Here is a 21,515-nt window from a genome sequence, read left to right as displayed (position 1 = left end):
TGGATAGAAAAACATGCGGCTGTCAAACTTTGGCAAAAAAAGTTTTGCAGTACTGTGATCTTCACTTTTGGATAGGAATGTCAAACACGGTATTAGTTGTTTTTAACAAAAAATCTTTTATAGTGCTCATGCTGAGGAGTTCTGGTTGACAGACATAGAGACTCACAGGTCTAACAATTACAGAAACTGATATGAAGTTTTATACAAATCCGAAAATGCAAGAAGTTACTATTATTTTCATGAATGTTGTCCACATTATGAACATATGATTATGAATAAAAAAAATAAAAAAAATAATAAAAAATAGCAGTGTTAAGCATTTTCTTATCATAGAATGCTGATTGTAATTCCCTTGAACCCCATGACTGGTTAGCTTGAAGTAGAAACATCCAGATTATCAGTTACATTTTTTAAGGATTGATGCTATGAGCTTTCCGACAAAGATTTGTGATTTTATTATTCTCACTATAAAGAAATTTGGTTTCAGAAAAAAAATATATTTCTCAATGTGGAGGAGCTGGCAGTTTTATGCGGTGAAGGGCTTGGAGGGTGGGTGTATTCCTCTCAGCTGCAATGGCTGGCAGACAGGGCCAACGAACAAGGCACTCCTGCTCTGACTGTGTGTGTGGGCATGTCTACACTGATACTCTTCAGCGACTGGCACTCAAGCATGACGTTCCAGTAGAGAGACTGGTCTTGGTGGCCAATGTTGGTAGGGTGCCTGGTCAGGGAGTCCAATGGTACAAAACTTTTGTTGGCTCTCCCAAACGATGAGGCAACCACTGGGTGTTGATCACCATTGACTTAACAGACCATCTGTCATTATGTATTGTGACAGTTTGGGGTGGGAGGTTCCTGAAGATCTTATGCAGTGGCTGGCTCCATACACAGGTGCCTTTGGGATAGAACATCTGGACAAATCAAAAATAATAGTTATGCATTCCCCCAGTCCTTCAGACCACAACTGCCCCCTCCAGATCTGCAGCAATGTTTGTGGGGTGATTGCTGGTGTGTGTGCTGTGCTAGCTGCTACTGATGAGCCCTTTTTCAGCATATTAACTGGACCAAAGGGTGATGATGGCATCTTCCTGAAACACCCATTGAGGTACGAATGGTTTCTGAGAAGAGTCATCGTCAGGTGGTTCATGATCAAAGATCTCGATGTGTCCATAATAAAACAACATTTCCCACATGCAGGCACTGATAAACCAAATGGACTAAATGCAGCAAACAATCAGACACAAAGTGACCACACCTACAACAGCAAGGACAGAATCACTGTACATAGTTCCCCACCAGACAGCCAGACACAAAGTGACCACACCTACAACAGCAAGGACAGAATCACTGTAGTTCCCCACCAGACAGCCAGACACAAAGTGACCACACCTACAACAGCAAGGACAGAATCACTGAACATAGTTCCTCATCAGACAGACAGCCACAAAGTGACCACACCTACAACAGCAAGGACAGAATCACTGAACATAGTTCCTCATCAGACAGACAGCCACAAAGTGACCACACCTACAACAGCAAGGACAGAATCACTGTAGTTCCCCACCAGACAGCCAGACACAAAGTGACCACACCTACAACAGCAAGGACAGAATCACTGAACATAGTTCCTCACCAGACAGCCAGACACAAAGTGACCACACCTACAACAGCAAGGACAGAATCACTGAACATAGTTCCCCACCAGACAGCCAGACACAAAGTGACCACACCTACAACAGCAAGGACAGAATCACTGTACATAGTTCCTCATCAGACAGCCAGCCACAAAGTGACCACACCTACAACAGCGAGGACGGAATCACTGAACATAGTTCCTCATCAGACAGCCAGCCACAAAGTGACCACACCTACAACAGCGAGGACAGAATCACTGTATATAGTTCCTCAGCAGACAATCAGTCACACAGTGACCACAACAGCAAGGATAGATTAAGACGCAAAAGGAAAACAATCCTCATCTCACCAACCAAGCAAGAAACGTTTTCACATTAGAGATGATCAGACAGACACAAACACAGTGGATACCCACTCAGGCAGCAGTCAGGCACAAGCCAGCACAGGGGATACAGAAGAGAACAAACCAGAAAGCAGCACTTCACACACCTCAAATACCCACACTGCATCTAGTTCTGAAAAAAACCTCTCACTCAGCTCAGTCTTCTCCTCTTTGAAAAAAAAAAGGGAATTGCCTTTTTTGTAATGAAAATTATGGCTCAAAGGAAGGGTTGGCCAAACACAAACTAACAAACCACTCAGTTGAGTATGCCCAACACAAAAGCAATCAGCCTACAAGACTGTGAGGAGTTCACATGTGTTACAGTTCAAGACCTCATAGAACACTACCACATTAAGCACAAAAAAGAAATGTCAATACAGATCAAAGAGTTCAATAATGAAAAAGATTTTACTGAATGGAAAAGGAAGGTGGACAAGGATTCCAAAAATCATATTATACTCAAACATGCAGAACCCAGAATCAAAAAGTTTTCTTAGTAACACATTTTTATTGTCATCTTGTATCCAGATGTGTGCCGAACACAAACATACCAGCCATAGGAATATCCACAGCAGTTTGTTTAAACAGACAATGCCACAGGTATGTCTGGCAAGTGTGCTGGTCCTCAGTTGTTAGGATTTAAAATCTGTGGAATTAATTGTAGATTGTTAGTTTTCTTTCTTGAATTTCTCACTGATTTGTATTGACTTTTGCAAACTTACAACATTATAAAACACAGCTTTTAAAAGTAATTGAAAGCAGTTCTGATGACGGTAATGTAACAGTAAATAAACTGTGTGTACACTGTATTTAAGTGCTGGGTTTTCTCAAAATGCATGTAAATAAACTTTTATGTGCAATTTCTGCTGGTGTGTATGTGTGCACACTGGATTCAAGTGCAGGTTTTTCTCAAAATGCATGTAAATAAACTTGTATGTGCAATTTCTGCTGGTGTATATTGTTATTTTTAACTACATGTAAATAGACTTTTCTCCCTTTTTTTTTTATACTTCTGAAATACAGTCTACATCAGTCACTAAGTTATTTCCAGGTCTGCCACAGAAAAACATATTTTGCCTCCCATGTGTGTGTGTGTGTGTGTGTGTGTGTGTGTGTGTGTGTGTGTGTGTGTGTGTGTGTGTGTGTGTGTGTGTGTGACAAGACAAGACAAAATTCTTTCTTTTCGAGGATGATAGATAAGCTCTGGCACTTTTTTTTTTCATCCAGTCCCGGCCCTGAAACAGGGTCTACACTACACAATACTACATTATGTATGTCATTGCATGCACTACACACAGCTACTTAAAGTCATAGCATGCAAACAGAATACTACTTAATGGCATAAGCAAGGTAATAACACACACACACACACACACACACACACACACACACACACACACACACACAAGCATGGTACTGATAAACTACATAGGAAAAAAAACACAACAACATAGAAAACACATACACATTTTCTCTCTCCCCCCCCCTCCCCTCTCTCTCTTATTCACATGCACACGCACACACACAGAGGCATATACATTGTGAATTTTATTAAATACTATACTAATGTGAATATGAAACAGTAAGTCTTATAAATTACAGACAGCAATAAAAGGTGGGGATGCTCATTGCCAAGAAAGCATAATTCAGTGTATAAAATATAGTATCACTATATGAAAATATAAATGTCACAGGAGAGAGAGAGGCAGACAGATAGGCAGAGTGAGAGACTCACAGAGAGAGCGAGAGACAGAGAGTAAATAAAACAATAGCTAATGGATAGATAACCTCATATTACATGGAACATATGATTGGAACAGCAGGTCAAAGTAACATGCATTGTAATCATAAATCAACACACACACACAGTCAAATTTGCATTTTTTGTAATAAAACTGGGGTTGGAGCGAACCTTTGAGCTGAATTTAGGATGCTAAAGTGTGATAATACCCAGACAAAATTCAGAGTAAGTTTAAAAAAAAAAAAAAAAAAATCGATGGATTGAAAAACAAAACAAACAACTGAGGGCGGTTCATTGGCTGGTTGCGAAGGCAGAAGGAATTCCCGGGTATGACGTCAAACAAAAATGGCTGCTGAATGTTAAAAATACTATCCAATCAGAGCGAGTTGGCGGCCATAGTGATCGTACTACGGCTAGCCGCACGTAGCTTCCAAAACATTACCCGTAAGTGTGTAGTGTTGCAAATTCGACAGTTGTTCGCACAGCGGTTTTCCTTTCCTGGCCTAGACTATGTTTGATTAAATGTCAAAGTTTGCTGATCCAGTGTTGTTGGTTTGGGCTTGTGACAACCAACTTGTTCATGTGTGGTACACTATGGGTCACATGTTCAATAGTGTGTCATGTGCGGCGTGTTCATGTGATGTGTGCAGGCGCTAATTTTTTAAACACAGTGTGTGTCGTGGAAAGTTGAATCAAGCGTTTAAAAATTGGTGCCTTGATGGGAAAAGGGAACTATGTTTCCAAGCTGTGTTTTATTCACGGACTGACTAAAGTTTAGTGTGAAGTGACAGAGGAAAGCCCGTCACATCACTTGTTGACAATTAAAGCAAGTGACAGTGAACGTGAAACTGAAACCACAAAAGACCGACCTGAACACGTGTGACGCCAGGGAATTTCATTTTTTCATAAGGCATTTAACGGTTTTATAGTGACAGAAAAATACGTATGAATATAATTAATGAACTTTGTACAACTTTGTACAATTATACTGAAAAACTCTTTACCAAGTTGCTTGCTCAAGTTAATGTGTTAATATATGCCCGCAACTGATCAGGCAAACTATTATTTCATACAGCTTTGTGAGACAGAAAAAACAGTACCAATATGTTGTCGCTTGTTGCATCAAAAGGTCTGATACTTGGTGTTTTATTTCTGATGACATTTTGTCTGGGCTTGGTTCCTGTCAAGTTGATGACATTTATCCAGAGGAATGCTGTTGCACCCCCTGCGGATGATGAGATCACAGGGAGGCGCAGGAGGCCCAGGCTTGCCACTTATAAACGGATCCTCAGTTTCCTGAGCTGCTTTGCTGCTGGTGTTTTCCTGGCCACATGTTTCCTGGATCTGCTGCCAGGAGTCAGAAAACGTCTCATCACTGTTTTGTTTAAAATGAACGTTACGTCAGGATTTCCCCTGGCCGAGTTTATCATGTCTCTTGGATTGTTTTTCATCCTCATTGTGGAACAAATCGTTCTGCTTGTGAAGGAAAGCAGACATGACAACTCTGACGTGAGAAGACCGTTGCTTGGAGAAGCAAACAAAAGGCGTGAAGTTGAAAATGGGTCTGATGAGGATGTGCATGAAGAATTTCTGGAGAGTGATCACACCATTACAGGCATCAGTGATGAGCCGGACATTGTCTCGGTGGAAAATGTAAGGTATCCAGACAACGGTGCTGTGTCAACCAACAGACAACGAAGTGACAGTGATCTCAGCCACCACCACCACCACCACCATGACGACTTGCAGAGTCATTCCCCACTGCGTGCCTTGATGCTGGTTATGGCATTGTCACTACATTCTGTGTTTGAAGGTCTGGCTGTGGGCCTGCAGACCAGCACAGGCCAGGTCCTGGGCATATTTGCTGCCCTGGTGCTGCACAAAAGCATTCTCAGTTTCAGCATAGGAATGAGTCTGGTCCAGAGTCGCCTGTCCTTACGAGTGTGTGTCAGGACCATTCTGTTTTTTGCCCTGACGGCGCCGGTTGGCGTGGCTGTGGGCATCATCATTACATACTTTGGGGCATCCACCACGTCAGATCTTGCTGACGGAATCTTGACAGGCATGGCGTCAGGAACTTTCTTGTACATGACTTTTTTTGAGGTTCTGCCAGCAGAGTTCAACAATGCCCATGACCGTTTGTTGAAGTTACTCATGCTGTTGTTGGGTTTTGGCACTGTCACTGGCATTTTGTTTCTCAGTGATGATGTCAAAGCACCTTTTTGTAAAATTAATGGTGGTACCTAGATGTGTGAAATGGGTCTGATGTAATGATATACCTTAGTCTGTGTAGTTCATATTATGTACAGTGACTGTGCATGGTTGCGGGATTTGGTTTGTGCAGTTGTAGGTGTTTTGTGCTGACATTTATGTGTGAATGTTTTAAGATGATTATACTGTGTATGACTTTATTTCAGACAGTGTGAGGGTTAATGAGTTTCAGTGTTTTGTTTTGATGACATACAATTATTATATATCATGTGTTCATTGTGCTTGTATGATTACAAGGTGTTTTAAAAATCAGTTGACTGGGATGAGTAGGAACTTTCACATACTCCTGATAATGATACTGCATTTGAGAAAAAAAAAATTATGACAATCATATTGTAAGTGACCACTGACCGTCTCTTTTTTTTTTAATATATGTTTTGTGTGAGTTTTAGACTCTGTTTTATCTATCTTTCAGCTTAATTCTAACTATGGAGTTGTGAGGGAGAGATGGAAGGAAGTAGAGAAAGAGAGAGAGTGTGTGAATTATATGTTTGTAAAAGAAAAGAAAAAAATCTTTGGCTGATTTATTCAACGATTGAGAATTCGATCTTGAACCAGTCAGTCAGCCATATCAGCCATATCATCTACCATATATAAATCCCTAAATGTGGATACAATTTTATAATATGATTATCATAAACACCATCCCTTTTACTCAGACAAATAATTCAAATAATTAGTTTTAGTCAGATTGTTGTATTTTTTTTTTTTTTTAATAAAGATTGATCATTCTTTCTTTCAACGTATTTTGTGGGCTGCAGCTCTCATGATCATTTGCTAGGAGCGGGATTTCGTGTGTATTCATGAGGCAGTGACTTTCTTTTAGCCCTGTTGTTACGGCAGGCAGAGTACATTTTTGTGGATGTGCATGCTGGGTTTATGTTTCCATAACCCACTGAACACCAGTATGGATTATGGGATTTTTAACATGTGTATTTGATCTTTGACTGAATGTGAATACACATGAAAGAGCATAAGGAACTATCACCATCATGTTTGTGTTTATGATACATATATATTATGCTGACCTCGGATGATGAGAGATCAGCAAATTCCATCCATAATCCATCAGGTGCCAATACCGGGATTGAACCCTTGAACCCAGAACTTTCATATAATTCTTGAGTCTAACCATTCAGCTATTGAGCCTGTCTGAATAACTGATCATTATTTGATATATTTTTTTTTTAATCATTAAATGACATTAATGACTTGGTTGATTGAGCAATGATAGATGATACGTCAGTTGTTGCGATTGGAAAATAACAAGTTGATGAAATGTCTGTATTTCTTTCTTTTTTTATCACAACAGATTCCTCTGTGTGAAATTTGGGCCGGCTGCTCTCCCCAGGGAGAGCGTGTCACTATACTACAGCGCCACTCATTTTTTAATTTTTTTTCCTGCATGCAGTTTTATTTGTTTTTTCTATTGAAGTGGATTTTTCTACTGTTGTTTTTTAACTTGTAGTTTGAAGGACATGGTCAAGTGTTGGGTTTGGCAGTTGATCATCAGGATAGCATTTGTGAAGTGTGACTCATAGAATAGAATGGAATAGATTATATGTCTTTATTACCAAGTGTACCGGGGTCACAAGGAATATTGGGGGGGATAGTACATAACAATGTACGAACACAAATCAAAAATCATACACAAACACAGATACAGAAATTAAGATACATACAAGTGCATATCAGTATAAAAACTTGTGCATACTCACACATGCACGCACTGCGCGCGCACACACACATACATGTGCGCACGCACGCGCGCACACACACACGCATGTTCACAAACACTCATACACACTCACACACACGTTTGAACAGAAGCCGCATATTACATCACTATACATGTGTGATATGTCAGTCTCCAGTCAACTTTATTATCTATATTACATCACTATACATGTGTGATATGTCAGTCTCCAGTCAACTTTATTATCTTTCATGTCTCCAGAGATGTTACCTTTTGGTCCTGTAGTTCCCAATATATCTTACACTTAAAAGTTAAGAGACATTCATGTGTTTTAAACAAGTTGGTGCTAATTCATTCCCAAGTTTGTAAACTTTGCTGCTCATGTATGTACACTGTACAAACCAGTTTATTGTTCTTTGTACTGTGATAAAAAGTTGATGATTGTGCTGGTCAGTTTGCAATACACAGATCATGTTCATTTTTCACTTGATTCATGAGAAGCAAAGAAATCCCAAGGAGGAAGGTTAAGAAAGTTCATTATTTCCCATGCAGACTAGGATTGTTTTTTCATGGTGAAAGCTTTCAGCTCATAAATTTGCAGTTCTTTAGTGTGCACATAAGATTCACAAGGACATGTGATACAAATAAAAGAAAAAGACCAAAAGATTTATATGAACTTCTTCTGTGTTCGTGGGCTGCAACTCACATGTTCACTCATATGTACACGAGTGGGCTTTTACGTGTATGACCGTTTTTACCCCGCCATGTAGGCAGCCATACTCTGTTTTCGGGGGTGTGCATGCTGGGTATGTTCTTGTTTCTATACCCACCGAACGCTGACATGGATTACAGGATCTATAACGTGTGTATTTGATCTTCTGCTTGCATATACACACGAAGGGGGTTCAGGCACTAGCAGGTCTGCACATATGTTGACCTGGGAGATCGTAAAAATCTCCACCCTTTACCCACCAGGCGCCCTCACCGTGATTCGAACCCGGGACCCTCAGATTGACAGTCCAATGCTTTAACCACTCGGCTATTGCGCCCATCATATGAACAAATTGTATTTGTTGATGTTTTAGAAAAATTCTTTTGATATGCCCCATCCTCAGAATATTGGGGGTGTGTGTGCGAATCAGGAAAGGCGTGCAATGAATACTGTATTTCTCATGCTATCTCTAGTCATACATGGACTTAAGGGTTGAGTTTAGTATCCTATTAGTGTTTGTATGTATTAGCATGTGGATATATATGTAAATATATGTCATTGCACTCTGACAAATACACACACTGTCAATATACCGGTATATGGTTTTTGTGGGGCTGATAGTGATAGATAAGGGATAAATTCCCCTGCACCGTGTTTGGAGCATGGATCCCTGTGAATGTTATACTACTTTTTATATCATTTTGTGCACATGTATGTTCAGTCACCTTACAGATTTGGTGAACAAGGTATGTTGTCAGTGAAAGAATGTGGCATGTTCATCAAATATAAGACATAACTGGAGCGTATTACTCGTGTGCGTGTGTGTGGTTCGTTTACTCTTGACAAATCTGTACGGAACATTCAGAAATTAGTGAAATATGTTGAGCTGTGATTTCACATTTTCACTTTGTTACAGCTGAGCCCACTTCAGGCCAGACTCTCAGTGATCCCCCACCCTCCTGATCTTTTTTAATGCCATTTTTTCTTACTAGGTATAGTGTTTGGGTTGTTTTTCTTTTCATCTCCTTACAATCTCACTGTTTTTCTACTCTGCACTATTTTTCTCCTGATCTCTTTTCAAACTTTGTGGGGTTTTATTGTATTGAATACAATGTACTGTTTCTTTTCTGATTTATTTTTTCAGTTATTACATCACACAGCTGATGACAGAGATTGAGAGAACAGAGATTGCATGTTCCTGTTATAGAAGAAATAACTCAATCACTTTGTCCTGCCCTGGTATAGGGATGTTTTTTGTGTGTGTGGCTTTTGTTGTGTGCTCTTCCGATCAATTCTGACCCGTTCTCCAGTGCCATACATATTGTTCTGATGCGTTGGCAGGTACTCCTGGTGCTAACAACTGTCAGCTGTGTCTGTGAGGTGAGCTAGGTTTCCCAACCAGATGAAACAAAAAATTGTGTGTAAAAAAACAAAAACAAAGGCATTTATATGTTATAGTGTGCTGGCAGTGTCACCTGCACCTCCACCCTGTCCCCTTCCCTCCCTATCCCGTCAACCTACCCCCCCTTTCTTATCTCCCTCCCTGCTCCGTCCAGTCTTAGAGATCGCGTCGACACCGTGCCACCCACCCTCCTTCCACCCTCCCGCACCCGCACTCCCTAGTCGGCTGTCTTTGGTCAGCAAGTCTGCATCACCCAGCCCAGTCGTTGAAACACGTGCGGTTATGTGATGTCTGCTGCAATCCCTGTGCTGAATTAGATGTTGGCATGTTTGAAACATGCCAGTATCAGCATGTCAGAACATTCCAGTAAGGCGGTCTGTCTTTCAAGTCGTACCTCCCCCACCCCCCATTCCCTCTCCCCTCTCTTTGTGACACAGTATGTTGAACTTGTTGTCACAGAATGTGTGTAGAAACAGGTTTTGAAGTGAGCGAATCAGATCAATCTGTTTAATTGGACGAATCAGGATTAAGCAGTGAATCTGTCAGTCATTCACTTAGCGTCACTAAGACAAGCAAAGATTGATTATTTCAGTTCAACTTGTTGGGGTAGTGAGTGTTGCAGCTTGCATTAGTATGCACAGTATGTTGTGGGAAGGGAATAAAACAAGTCAGCACAACTAATTCTCAGCTGTCTCCCAGAAAAAATGAAAACTGACACAGGCTGACTTAATGATGTGAGGTGCAAAGAAATCCTTGATGGGCTGTGTGCTGCTTTAGGCATAGGGTGAACTTCTTACTGTGTGCTGCTTGTAGGAAGTACTTGAAGTAGGCAGTGTGTGCTGTATTGTAAAAGTAAACACTCTATAAAAACCACTCCATGTGGCCCTGCTGTTAGAGTGGAGAGAGAGTGAGCGAGTGCAAGTGAGTGTGTGCATCATCATTGATCCAGTATCCCCCTCTCTGATCCTCTCTCTTGGAATCGAACCACACTCACCGAACAGTTTTTACATATATTTTCAGTCACTGATCCCTAAACGAAGACCAAGATCAGAGTTTTAGACAGTGGATTATTTTAGCAATCATAATCATGATGATTAAAAAGTAAGTACACAAATGCAGAATCTCATCACAAAGTCACAATTTCTTTTGTGTTTTTGTTTTTATTTGTTTCAGAATAAATTTATTCCATGCATGAGCTGTGTACATGGACTGTACTTTATTTAGAATGTATGTATGTGTTGAGGACATAAGATGAAGTAACAAATAAAACTGAAATGACCAGGGAAATGCAATAGTTGGTGAGAAATGACACTGAAGAAATAAGAAATAAGTAGATCTATACATTAATAAATGTTGATTTTTTTTGATTTTTTTTTTAAAGGGAAACAATTTATTATAAATGAAAGTGACATTTCATTGCAAGTATGCTGGAAATACACATTTGTATCAATTAACCAACCTCATATTGAAAATTAATTCATATTATTTATTCAAATTATTGTGTTTGTGTCCTTTGTTATCATTAATTGCTGTTCTTCATTTACTTGTTCTATGTCCATTTTTTCCCCATTCATTTATACGTCAGAACAGCATGTATGTGACATTCATGGACATGTGACATTTCATAATGAGACACAGAGTGAGAGAGAGAGAGAGAGAGAGGGTGGGAGTTGTGTTGTGTTTTCAGTTTATCTATCACCAAATCCCCAGCTGCTGTGACCCAGTGCTAGCAGCAAAGCAAACAATCTAGTGCATTCTTTCAAAACCAGTGGACCAGAAAGAAAAGGGATCATCAGCACCTGACACTGTAACAGCTGCTCACTCATCCTGTTGGAACACGCTGCCCCTGAAACACCCATACCCTTACACACAGTGCAGCACATGCATGCACACTGCTGTCAGTCCCTGTTGATTATGGAAATTTACTGCGTTCATTTTTATCCTCCAAATTTCAGATGTTTGTTTTTTCTAGCAGGAAGGATAAAAACGATTGCAGTAAAATTTCCATGTTGCTGGGCATGGATTTTTTTCTCTTTTTTTTTTTCTCAAAACTTTCCAAGGATCACGTTTTGGCCCTGTTCTGTTTGTGTGCCAAGTATAAACACTGTACTATTTTTTTTCCACCATAAATATCTCAGTTACATTGTTCTAAACAGCTGACAGACTTGTACTTGATGATTGTAGTAGTTGTGCTTTTGCCTCTGTGTGTATGTGTGTGTGTGTGTGTGTGTGTGTGTGTACAAGTGCACACACTTTACTGAAAAAGCATGTCTGTGTCGAAACTGAATTTAAGTTTAGACACTGCTATTTCAGATGCACAGAACTGTTTTGATCAGTTTGATAGCATTCCATTTGTTCTAAATGTTGAAACTGCCAGTGAAATGAATAAAACATCACAATCAATGTTCACGTTTTTCTTGTTGGTCATTATTTATGCAAGTTTCATGCTCGTGCCACTTATTTCTTGTTTACATTGATCAATCAAACAAATCTTTCCAACAAAAATCAGACAAATTTGCAACAAACATCAATAATTTCTCCCACTAAAATCAAATTAATCTCTCCAACAAAATTAAATAAAGCTCTCATAATCTCTCCCACAAAATTAAAATAAAGCCGTCCCATGAAAATCAATAATCTATTTCAAAAAGATTACCAGTTACCACTCATGCATTACCGCTCATCCATGACAGTCAATTGCATTAGCTTCCTTATTCCTTCCCCAACTAAATATAATAATAAAAACATGAATGTTAATCCAAAGGAAATGGTGTACATGTGCTTGATTCTACCTTGTACATGTGACTATGTCCTGACGCCAACATTGTTACTTTTGTATGTGTACTGAAGGCATACACTGCACCTGCTGTATGAATTATCCTGTGACCTACCAGTTGTCTGTAAATTTCTTCTTTTTTGTGCAAGTAAAATAAAAGAATTAGAAAATATATATGACTGGAGTTCCAACTCCACAATACTTCCCATATATAACGTAACACGAGCAGGCATTCACCCTTTATCCAAGATGGAACTGATCAATAGTTGTGTTTCTGTCTGATTGTTTTCTGATGTATATATATATATAAACATGACTCAAAGGTCACAGGTTAATTATACAATGATTTCATTGTTTACTTACTCCTTTGTTTATAAAGAAACAACAACATATCTACCTGCACAAATGAACAGCCCAGAAAACTGCTACAAGCTGAACCTGTAAGACTAACTAGCTTAGTTCTTCAACTCGTCATTCCTCACCTTGCTCTAAAACACACACACAGACACACAGACATATATATGTATGTATGTATGTATATATATATATATATATATACTGTAAAAAAATAAAAATAAAAATTAAAAAATAGAAAAAAAAGAAGAAAAAATGGAAAAACAGAAACAAACAGTGGAAAGACTTGGGAAGGAAGTAAGACGATGAAAATGTCTGACCACAATTTGTTCAGCTAGCTTTCCAGCAACTTCTGAAATTTGAGCGATACCATTTTCAGGTCCGGCGTCTGATCGACTTGACGCAAACAAGCCTTGACATGGGGGCATATCTCTATCAGCAGTTCAAGACATGACAAAGCCTGATCACACAGCTTTTCCCTCACAGGCCCCATGGTTGCTGAATAAGTGCCAGTCTCCAAATCCTGGAACAGTTTCAGGAGAGACTTCACAATCTTACCAGCGTAGGGTGGTACGCGAGGCCAGGCATTCCTCAGTACGGTGGACACAAGGTCCAAAGCGCTGAGCCGGGCTTCCTCCTGTGGGCCATCACACACCTCCAGATAATCGGAGGCCAGGCTGACCAGTCTGTTCAGGTGCCACACTGACCGCACACCCAGGTAGCTGACGTAGTTGACAACGCTCCTGATGTACAGACGCCTCAGGACCAGGCTGCTCTCCATGACAGCGTTGCTGCTAACTGAAGACAGGACTAGGTCCACCTCCTGGGGCTGGGCCAGGTGTGTGTCAATGGCTGGCAGCACTGTCAGCAGAGCTGGATGAAGGACTCGGATGATCTCTGCCTCCCTGGAGTAGATCTGATGTTTGAGAGCGGCGTACACCACGTCCGCTCTTCCATACCTGTCAGCACAGGTAAAAAGTCAATGTGAGGGTCATTCACAGTTCTGGCTGACCTACAACTGAATAAACACTAATTTTTGGTTGGGCACAGCATGTCCCTTCATACACTGTAACACACACAAACTGTGACAAAGACACACATAAATACATACAGTAATATCTCTTTCCAATCTTGGACAAAGTTGTTATCAATTCAGAATTAAAAAAACAAACAAACAAACACACACAAAAAAAAAACAGAAAAAAAGATTTGCTCTGATTGATTGTGTGCATGTGCTGATCTGAACAGGCAAATAACAGCATCCTCAAAGAATGAAGTCTATTTAAAGTAAGCCTATTTCATAATTCATGGTAAATGGGTAAAGAATGCAGAATTCACCAACAGTCAAAAGTGAAAAAGGCAAAAAAATATCTTTTAAAGAAAACCCTACTGGAATGGTCCCACATGAAACAGGAAAGAACTTATCAAATATCAGTTTAGACATTAGAATTGATTTTACTTCGCACCACTAATCTAGCTTAATCCAGGCTGTACTTTTCTACCACAAACAATTTCAAAAGTGACCATCTGTGAGAACACTATACAAAAGCGATGTTTCATATGCAAGGCTCTCTCTGCTAATAAAATTCATCACACAATCATCAGAATCTTAACTTGTGCTGGAAGAACAATAAGGCTGAAAAAAGAATCCAGAACATGTCATGATGTGTATATTACTTTGAAAAGAAGGCACTGCAACAAAAACAAGTCCGGGTCCTATAAATGCCACCTCACAATCACCCCATCCCCCCACCCCACCCCCACCCCCTTTGTCTGTATCCCACTTATTGTGAAACAACTAATTCCCTGATTTTTATGTATTCAAACATTATACAGCATGACCGAAATTATGGCTCACCACCGCAGCTGTTCATTGGAGACGTTGGCAGCAATATGGTGCAAGCATCGAATACCCTTCACCTTGTGCTCCGTCACATGACTGTCGACAAACAGCAACGCTGGGGGCAGCACCAGGTGCAGGTAGTCACTCAGGTGGGGGAACTTGATCATCTGCGTCAGCATCCACACGAATGATTCCACAAATGTTGGGCTGGCTTGCCAGTCCTCTTTGGTCAGCCGAACCCGGACTGCTTTCAGATACTGCCCCAGGAGGCAGCTGTTGGGGGTAGCTGTCTCTCTGTCCTTGCCTTTCCAATCCAAGTGCAGCAACTTCATCAAGGAGTCCACCTGGTATAAAATCCTCACCTGGTTCAACACCTGCAAGGTGAGATTGTGTAGGGAGTCCCTGAACCACAGGCTGGCTCTCATGTTGGAAGACAGGACAATCAGCAGGTGGGGAAGGCAGCCGTGCAGCAGTGTGGGCACTGATGGTGAGCCACAGTGATTGCACATTTCAAGCACTGAATTCATAAAGCTCAACACAACTTCAGTTCTTTCTGTCAGACTCCGGAAGTCTTCCTCCTCAAACATAAAATGTCCTCGGTCTGGAAACGGGGCTGGGACAGCAAGCTGCACCACGTCTTCAAGGTCTGGAAGAACAGCGTCCAGCTGCACAAAGCTACTGGAACACTTTGTTTTGCAGTTCATGTTCCCTATCATTTCTGAAGCTGCTTTCAGAGAATCTAACCTTTCAGTTTCACATTTTATCTGTTTAAATGCACTCATGATATTCAACAGGCAGGTTATATCAGCACTGCCTGTTACACCTGTACTTTCATTTTCAGAGTCAAGTGCAGTAGTTGTTGTTTCTGTCGTCATATTGCATGAGAAACGTGTATCCAGTTCTGTGCCCTACTTCCACAGTGATTGGTCTGGAACATAAACAACACAGCAAAAACATGATGGCATCATTCAATCTGTCTGCCTGCCTACAAAAAGCATTAGGTCTCTCTGCTTGTCCATACACATCAAAAAAGTGGCAGGATGGTTAAGATACTCATCTTCCAATACAGTGTCCTGGTTACACCCTTTCTCCCAAGTTTGACTGGAAAAAATGACATTAAGCATCTAGTCATTCAGAAGAGACAATAAACTGAGATCCCTTATGCAGCACACACTTGGAGCACTGAGAAAGAACCCATGGCAACATAAGTGTTGTCATCTGGCAAAATTCTGAAGATGAAATACACTCTGATAGGTACACTAATATATATATATATATATATATATATATATATATATATATATAATATATATGTTTACACTACAGGCCTGACCAGCACATTGGGTTAAGATACTGTTAAGGCATCTGCCCAGCAGAAGTGGTATAGCATATATGGATTTGTCTGAACACAGTGACACCTCCTTGAGAAACTGAAACATACATGCTACTGTCTCTCTGTAAATCTTTTGGTCTCTGCAAGACAATACAAACAGATCTGCAGGTCTCTTCAAGTCTATCTGTGGTATATACAGTTCCTTCCAACCACAGTCAAAGAACTGAACAATCTCTCCTGACAAATGAGAAAAGGCAGGAACCCAACTTTTACACTATACCTTTCTCACTTTGTGTATTCTTTTTTTTTTTGAAAGGGGGTAAGGCAGGACTAGGCAGTTAAAGTAAATAGGTCATTTATTGGGTGGGGGTGGGGTTGGGGGCTGTGGTATATATTTCTACTGCTAGATATATTTCTACTGCTATTTGTGAACTGAAAAGGGAAAGACTGGAAAGAGAAGGGAGGGAAAGCAAGGACAAGAACAAGATAGAGCATGCTCCACCTATACCGGCCACAGGATGTACCGGATATTGCTTGTACCGTCTTAGTAAAAATTTTCCCGGCCGAAGGTCTTCTTTGACATGACTAAAAACTCAGCAGATACACCGGACATTGGTTGTACCAGACATGTATTATACCAGACAAGTTTTTCCCATCCCCAGGAGCACCTTGCTCAAGATATACCGAACACTGTGTATTCTGTCAAAGATCCCTACCCAAGGAGTCTTCTCTCTGTATATAGCATCACGTCAGACGTCGCTGATGTTACCTTGTCCTGTCCCCAAGAGTACCTAAAAATTCTGATATATCAACCCTCTTGTCCAGGGATAGGCAACTCTGCTCTTCTTCTGATACTTGACTTCTCAGGATATCTCATGTCAGCAATAAGTTTTGGTATATATACTCCTGTACATGTGGTATGGTTGACTATGTATCTGTACACATAATTATATACATATATAGATATATCATATGCATGTAAAATATGCAAGTTGTGTGTGTGTGTGCACACATATGTGTGGAGGGAGGGTAAGTATATATTTGTATGTATTCTGGCTGGCTCAACTATCATTGGAAAAAATCTGCCTACCCTTTCTCACCAGCATGTCAAGATTAGGTAGCTACTAAAAAAAACTATGCCAGACACCATAGCTGTTTTTTCGTTTGAATGCTTTGCTCCATATACTTGCTGAAAATGTTTTTGAGTATCTATAGTTATACCCTACAGAACGATGAACAGGCCCCTTGACGGGGGGCTCAAACATCATATGTGGTTTAAGCATGGATATTTAGTGGAGTATACGGTATACATCCATGTATTGATGTAAAATTGATGTAAAGTGGCATTTTGTGTTTTGCAAAGCACATACTAGTGAATTGTTCTGGATAGTAACAGAATCCATTAATGCTGACAATATTTTAATGTTCCCAAACAAGTTGAAATAGACTACCTTCCATTGTTTCAAGCACTCAACTTAGAGTTAGAAAACTAAAACTAATGCTGGGTAACAGGGCCTCTTTGCAATATCAGTATCAGTATCAGTAGCTCAAGGAGGCGTCACTGCGTTCAGACAAATCCATACACTACACTACATCTGCCAACCAGATGCCTGACCAGCAGCGAAACCCAGCGAGCTCAGTCAGGCCTTGGAAAAAAAGAAAGAAAAAAAGAAAGAAAGAAAATGAGAGGGATAATAAATGATTAAACAAATAAAGAAGTAAATGAATATTTGAATAAAAGATTAGAAGAAAAGAAGAAAAAAAGATAATAATATTGATAAATGAAAATAAAATAAAAAGACAATAATGATAACAAATAACTTTAATAAGCAAATAAATGTAAAACATACAGACATACATACACATACATGCATAACAGATATGCAACAAACTTGCAGTTTCATATATAATATATATTATGTGAACTGTGCCAAGTGTCGACTCCATGCTGACACATCTACAGTGGTCCACCCTAGCAGATAGAAGAAGAGCAGCAAGGCTGACCACCTTCTTCAAATACCATCGTGAAGAGGTCAGCATCAACACCCCATTCAGGCCCACACCAAACACCCCAGCACGGTCCACAAGACAGTCACAATGGGAGTATCTCCTCCCAGCCTGTAACACGAACTACAGAAATATTCCTTCTTCCCGAGGACTGTCAGGGACTGGAACAGCCTGCCTCCAGAGGTTATCTCCTCAACCTCGGTGGCGTGCTTCAAGTCCTGAATCTGACCGACCAGCACATCTCCCCCCCACCCCTCACGTCCCCTTCCCACCCACCCCCTCCTCCTGTACCTCCACCATCCTACCCCACCCTCTTGTCTCAAACTGCCAGTTCTACAAAACAATAACCTAGCTAGTTGAACCCCCCCAGTTCTATACACATCAGAACCATCAAAATAATGATGGTGGATGTTCAAACAATGAAGAAGAATTAGAAGTCAAATACACAGAAAAATCACTTACTCTCGGTTAGACTGGTTGCAAGCACAGGAATCAGGGCGTCAAAGGAAATAACAGAATCGTTGATCTACACTTGGTCTTGATTTGAGAACAATCGGACTGTACAAGTCAAGTGTTATTCTTTTTATTTTCTGTTTCATTTGATGAGCTCGACTGCACAAGAGTGATAACATTAATGTGAAACCGGAAACAATATAACAACATTTGAGCAAGTCCTAGTTCGCGCGTGATCGGAGTATTGCGGGAGATCATTCGTTGCCGAGAACCATTCTATTTATCTTTCACCTAATGTGGGTGTTTGCCTGTTTATATTCAATAAACATGAAAATGATTTAATATGTACGAGTAAAAAGGTAGCTGAGCAAATTTTCCTTCTGACAAAGATTTTATATTTTTATTATGTACATGTAGCACTATTGGCAGCTGAATTGCAGGTGCCCGGTTAGCTCAGTCGGTAGAGCATGGGACTCTTAATCCCAGGGTCGTGGGTTCGAGCCCCACATTGGGCGATTTTTTATTCAGGTTTTTTTTTTTCCCAATCGAGCTACACACAATAGTTTCGCAAAATCAGCTCTAATGTTCATACTAAACTATCTTACAGATCACGAATATACGATCAATAACCTTCAAAGCTTGCTCTTCCCCTCACTGCTATACTACCACGACTGAACTGATTACTACTGTTAAACTTACTACTGTTAAACTAACAGGCCAGCTAGCATAGATAACGATCCGCATTTATAAACTTCGGCTTTTTTCTGTTTCATTTTTTAAAATGTTTAGCTGCATCAGTGACTGCAAGTTAAATTGTTTTGTTAATGAGGCACTGAGACAACCGTCATTGGAATCTGGTCGTTGCTGTTCTGAGTGGTGGTAGTGGTAGCTCAGTAGTGGTGGTGGTGGAGGATGTGGTGGCCTGGCCACTGCTGGGTGTTGTTGTATGGCTGTTGTCCCCCCCCCCGTTACCCCCCCTCCCCACCCCCTCCAGCCCCAGGACTGAAGCTCTTATTGCTCTTATGGCCTCACTCAGTTGGTTCCACTCCATGGCAGTCCTGATGAAGAATGAGCTACGATATTGCTCTGTTCTCGTGTCGGGGACCCGGAATCCACGGGAGTGGCTGATGGCCTGTCTTTCTATTACATTTGTTGTTTCGAATCCCTCAAAACTGGTGGGTTAAATTCTGCGGCGAGTTATATATAATTATGTTTTGAAAAGCACTTAGAGCATAATTCTGGATAGTGTGCGATATAAGTATCCATTATTGTCATTAAAAGTTCGGCAATAATCAAAATGACTTGATTCGGACCCATACACTACCTTGAAAAAAGAAAAGAAAAAAAAGCCAACACCACAAATACTAACAATACTAACATTCCCTATACATAACATTATTTTCCCGCTCATTTCGGAAGCCCGGTTAGCTCAGTCGGTAGAGCATGGGACTCTTAATCCCAGGGTCGTGGGTTCGAGCCCCACATTGGGCGGTTTTTTTTTTCCCCTCCACACAAATCACCGCAACTGCGTATGATTATGATTTGTATAAAAGGTTCTGTTCATTTGCTTTATATATATATATATATATATATATATATATATAAAGGGGGAAGAAGAAAAAAAGTACAATAAAAAATTATTGCAACCAGTAGGCCTAATTCATTTGTCTTCCCATTTCATCGAAGTTATTGCCGTTTCTCATCAGCAAGTGAACATACTGGACTTCAAAGGAATATCTAAGTAGTTAAATAATAATAATGATAATAATAATCGACATTTGTTTAACGCTTTCCTCCCGAAAAGAGAGCTTTACAAGAAACATTGAACACACAGGCGCTCGCGCGCGCAATTGCTCACAAAAGAAAAGAAAAATAATGATTTAGCGCACAATAATATAAAACAGATTCAGAGACTACACGTATTACATAATTACACACACACACACACACACACACACACACACACACACACACACACAACGAAAGAGAGAGAGAGTTTGCCGGCATGGCTTATAACTGAAAAGGTATGGAAGGTCTTTGGATAGGCGTTTTCAAAAAGATGTGTTTTCGGACCAGTTTTGAAAGATTGAAATGAAGGAGAGTGGCGAAGATCGTGAGGTAAACTGTTCCAAACATATGGAGCTGAATAAGAAAAGGAAGAATCACCGAAGGATCGGGTTTTAATGCGTGGAGCAAGTAGCCGCCGTGAATCGGGAAGATGATTTGAGTTGTCGACGGGGTGTGCAGGTTTGAATCAATTCTCCCAGATGGCTCGGAGCCGGCAGCACCCAACTGAAGATGGAGTTGAAGGTGAGAATTGCAACTTTGTACTAAATGCGGGCAGAAATTGGTAACCAGTAGCACGAAGAGGATTGGATTCGTTACTTTTGGTACACAAACGTGTTTAAGTTATTCGTACAGTTCCATTTTGACATTCACAAGCGTACAAAACCAGAAATGCTTTAGACCTTTTCTAAGTTGTGGACTTGATCCATTTATGCGCGGGGGATGTTCAGGGGATAATTTTAAAATCAACATATATGTTTGCTTTAGTGATAAGATAATTTACAACTTGGGAAATAAAATGTGTTTAGGTTAGAGGCGGACGTTTTAAGTTAGTTATAAATCTGAAACATATGATGAAAAATATTTTCTACACAGCACATAGTCAGAAGCCCATGGAGTTAGCTCAGTCGGTAGAGAATGTTAATCCCAGGGGCGTGAGTTCGAGCCCCACACTGGGTCAGTGGATTTGTTTTGCGTCTTCCAGTAGTTGTTCATCCAATAAATTGATCTTCTACAATATAAGAGTATTCGTTCCTCTGTTTAACTTGGCCAATATTAAATTGCCCCACTGCACAACTGAGACTGACGACACCAAGTTGGTCTGACTGATGTCAGTTCTATTCA

The 21,515-nt window shown here is 40.4% G+C and overlaps 2 protein-coding genes and 2 non-coding genes across 4 annotated transcripts; 3 read left to right on the top strand and 1 right to left on the bottom strand.

Annotated features, from left to right (window-relative positions):
- The first annotated feature begins 4,156 nt into the window (after nt 1-4,156).
- LOC143282111 (zinc transporter ZIP1-like) lies at nt 4,157-6,568 on the top strand. Its single transcript, XM_076587615.1, has one exon. It carries the CDS (start codon nt 4,863-4,865, stop codon nt 6,003-6,005), a length of 1,143 nt encoding a protein of 380 aa, XP_076443730.1. The 5' UTR covers nt 4,157-4,862; the 3' UTR covers nt 6,006-6,568.
- Nucleotides 6,569-6,720: 152 nt separating this feature from the next.
- On the bottom strand, nt 6,721-18,799 carry LOC143282110 (TELO2-interacting protein 2-like). The gene is made up of 3 exons (XM_076587614.1): nt 18,615-18,799; nt 14,828-15,740; nt 6,721-13,928 (listed from the first exon to the last, which is right to left on the bottom strand). Exons 2-3 carry the CDS (start codon nt 15,685-15,687, stop codon nt 13,304-13,306), a joined length of 1,485 nt encoding a protein of 494 aa, XP_076443729.1. The 5' UTR covers nt 15,688-15,740; nt 18,615-18,799; the 3' UTR covers nt 6,721-13,303.
- A 248-nt stretch (nt 18,800-19,047) lies between these two features.
- Nucleotides 19,048-19,120, top strand: Trnak-cuu (transfer RNA lysine (anticodon CUU)). Its single transcript has one exon. It is a non-coding gene; the product is annotated as a tRNA-Lys (tRNA).
- A 903-nt stretch (nt 19,121-20,023) lies between these two features.
- Trnak-cuu (transfer RNA lysine (anticodon CUU)) lies at nt 20,024-20,096 on the top strand. Its single transcript has one exon. It is a non-coding gene; the product is annotated as a tRNA-Lys (tRNA).
- The last annotated feature ends 1,419 nt before the right edge of the window (nt 20,097-21,515 follow it).

Source organism: Babylonia areolata, chromosome 5, assembly GCF_041734735.1.
Source record: "Babylonia areolata isolate BAREFJ2019XMU chromosome 5, ASM4173473v1, whole genome shotgun sequence".
In the NCBI taxonomy this organism is placed as follows: domain Eukaryota; kingdom Metazoa; phylum Mollusca; class Gastropoda; order Neogastropoda; family Buccinidae; genus Babylonia; species Babylonia areolata.
This window is presented reverse-complemented; position numbering and strand designations above follow the sequence as displayed.

Bases quoted from the DNA above. Each gene is read 5' to 3' on its own strand.
- LOC143282110 (XM_076587614.1), bottom strand. From the start codon at position 15,687: ATGACGACAGAAACAACAACTACTGCACTTGACTCTGAAAATGAAAGT. The intron at 13,929-14,827 runs GTGAGCCATAAT...CTGTGCTGACAG, and splicing joins TCCAATGAACAGCTGCGGTG to GTATGGAAGAGCGGACGTGG.
- LOC143282111 (XM_076587615.1), top strand. From the start codon at position 4,863: ATGTTGTCGCTTGTTGCATCAAAAGGTCTGATACTTGGTGTTTTATTT.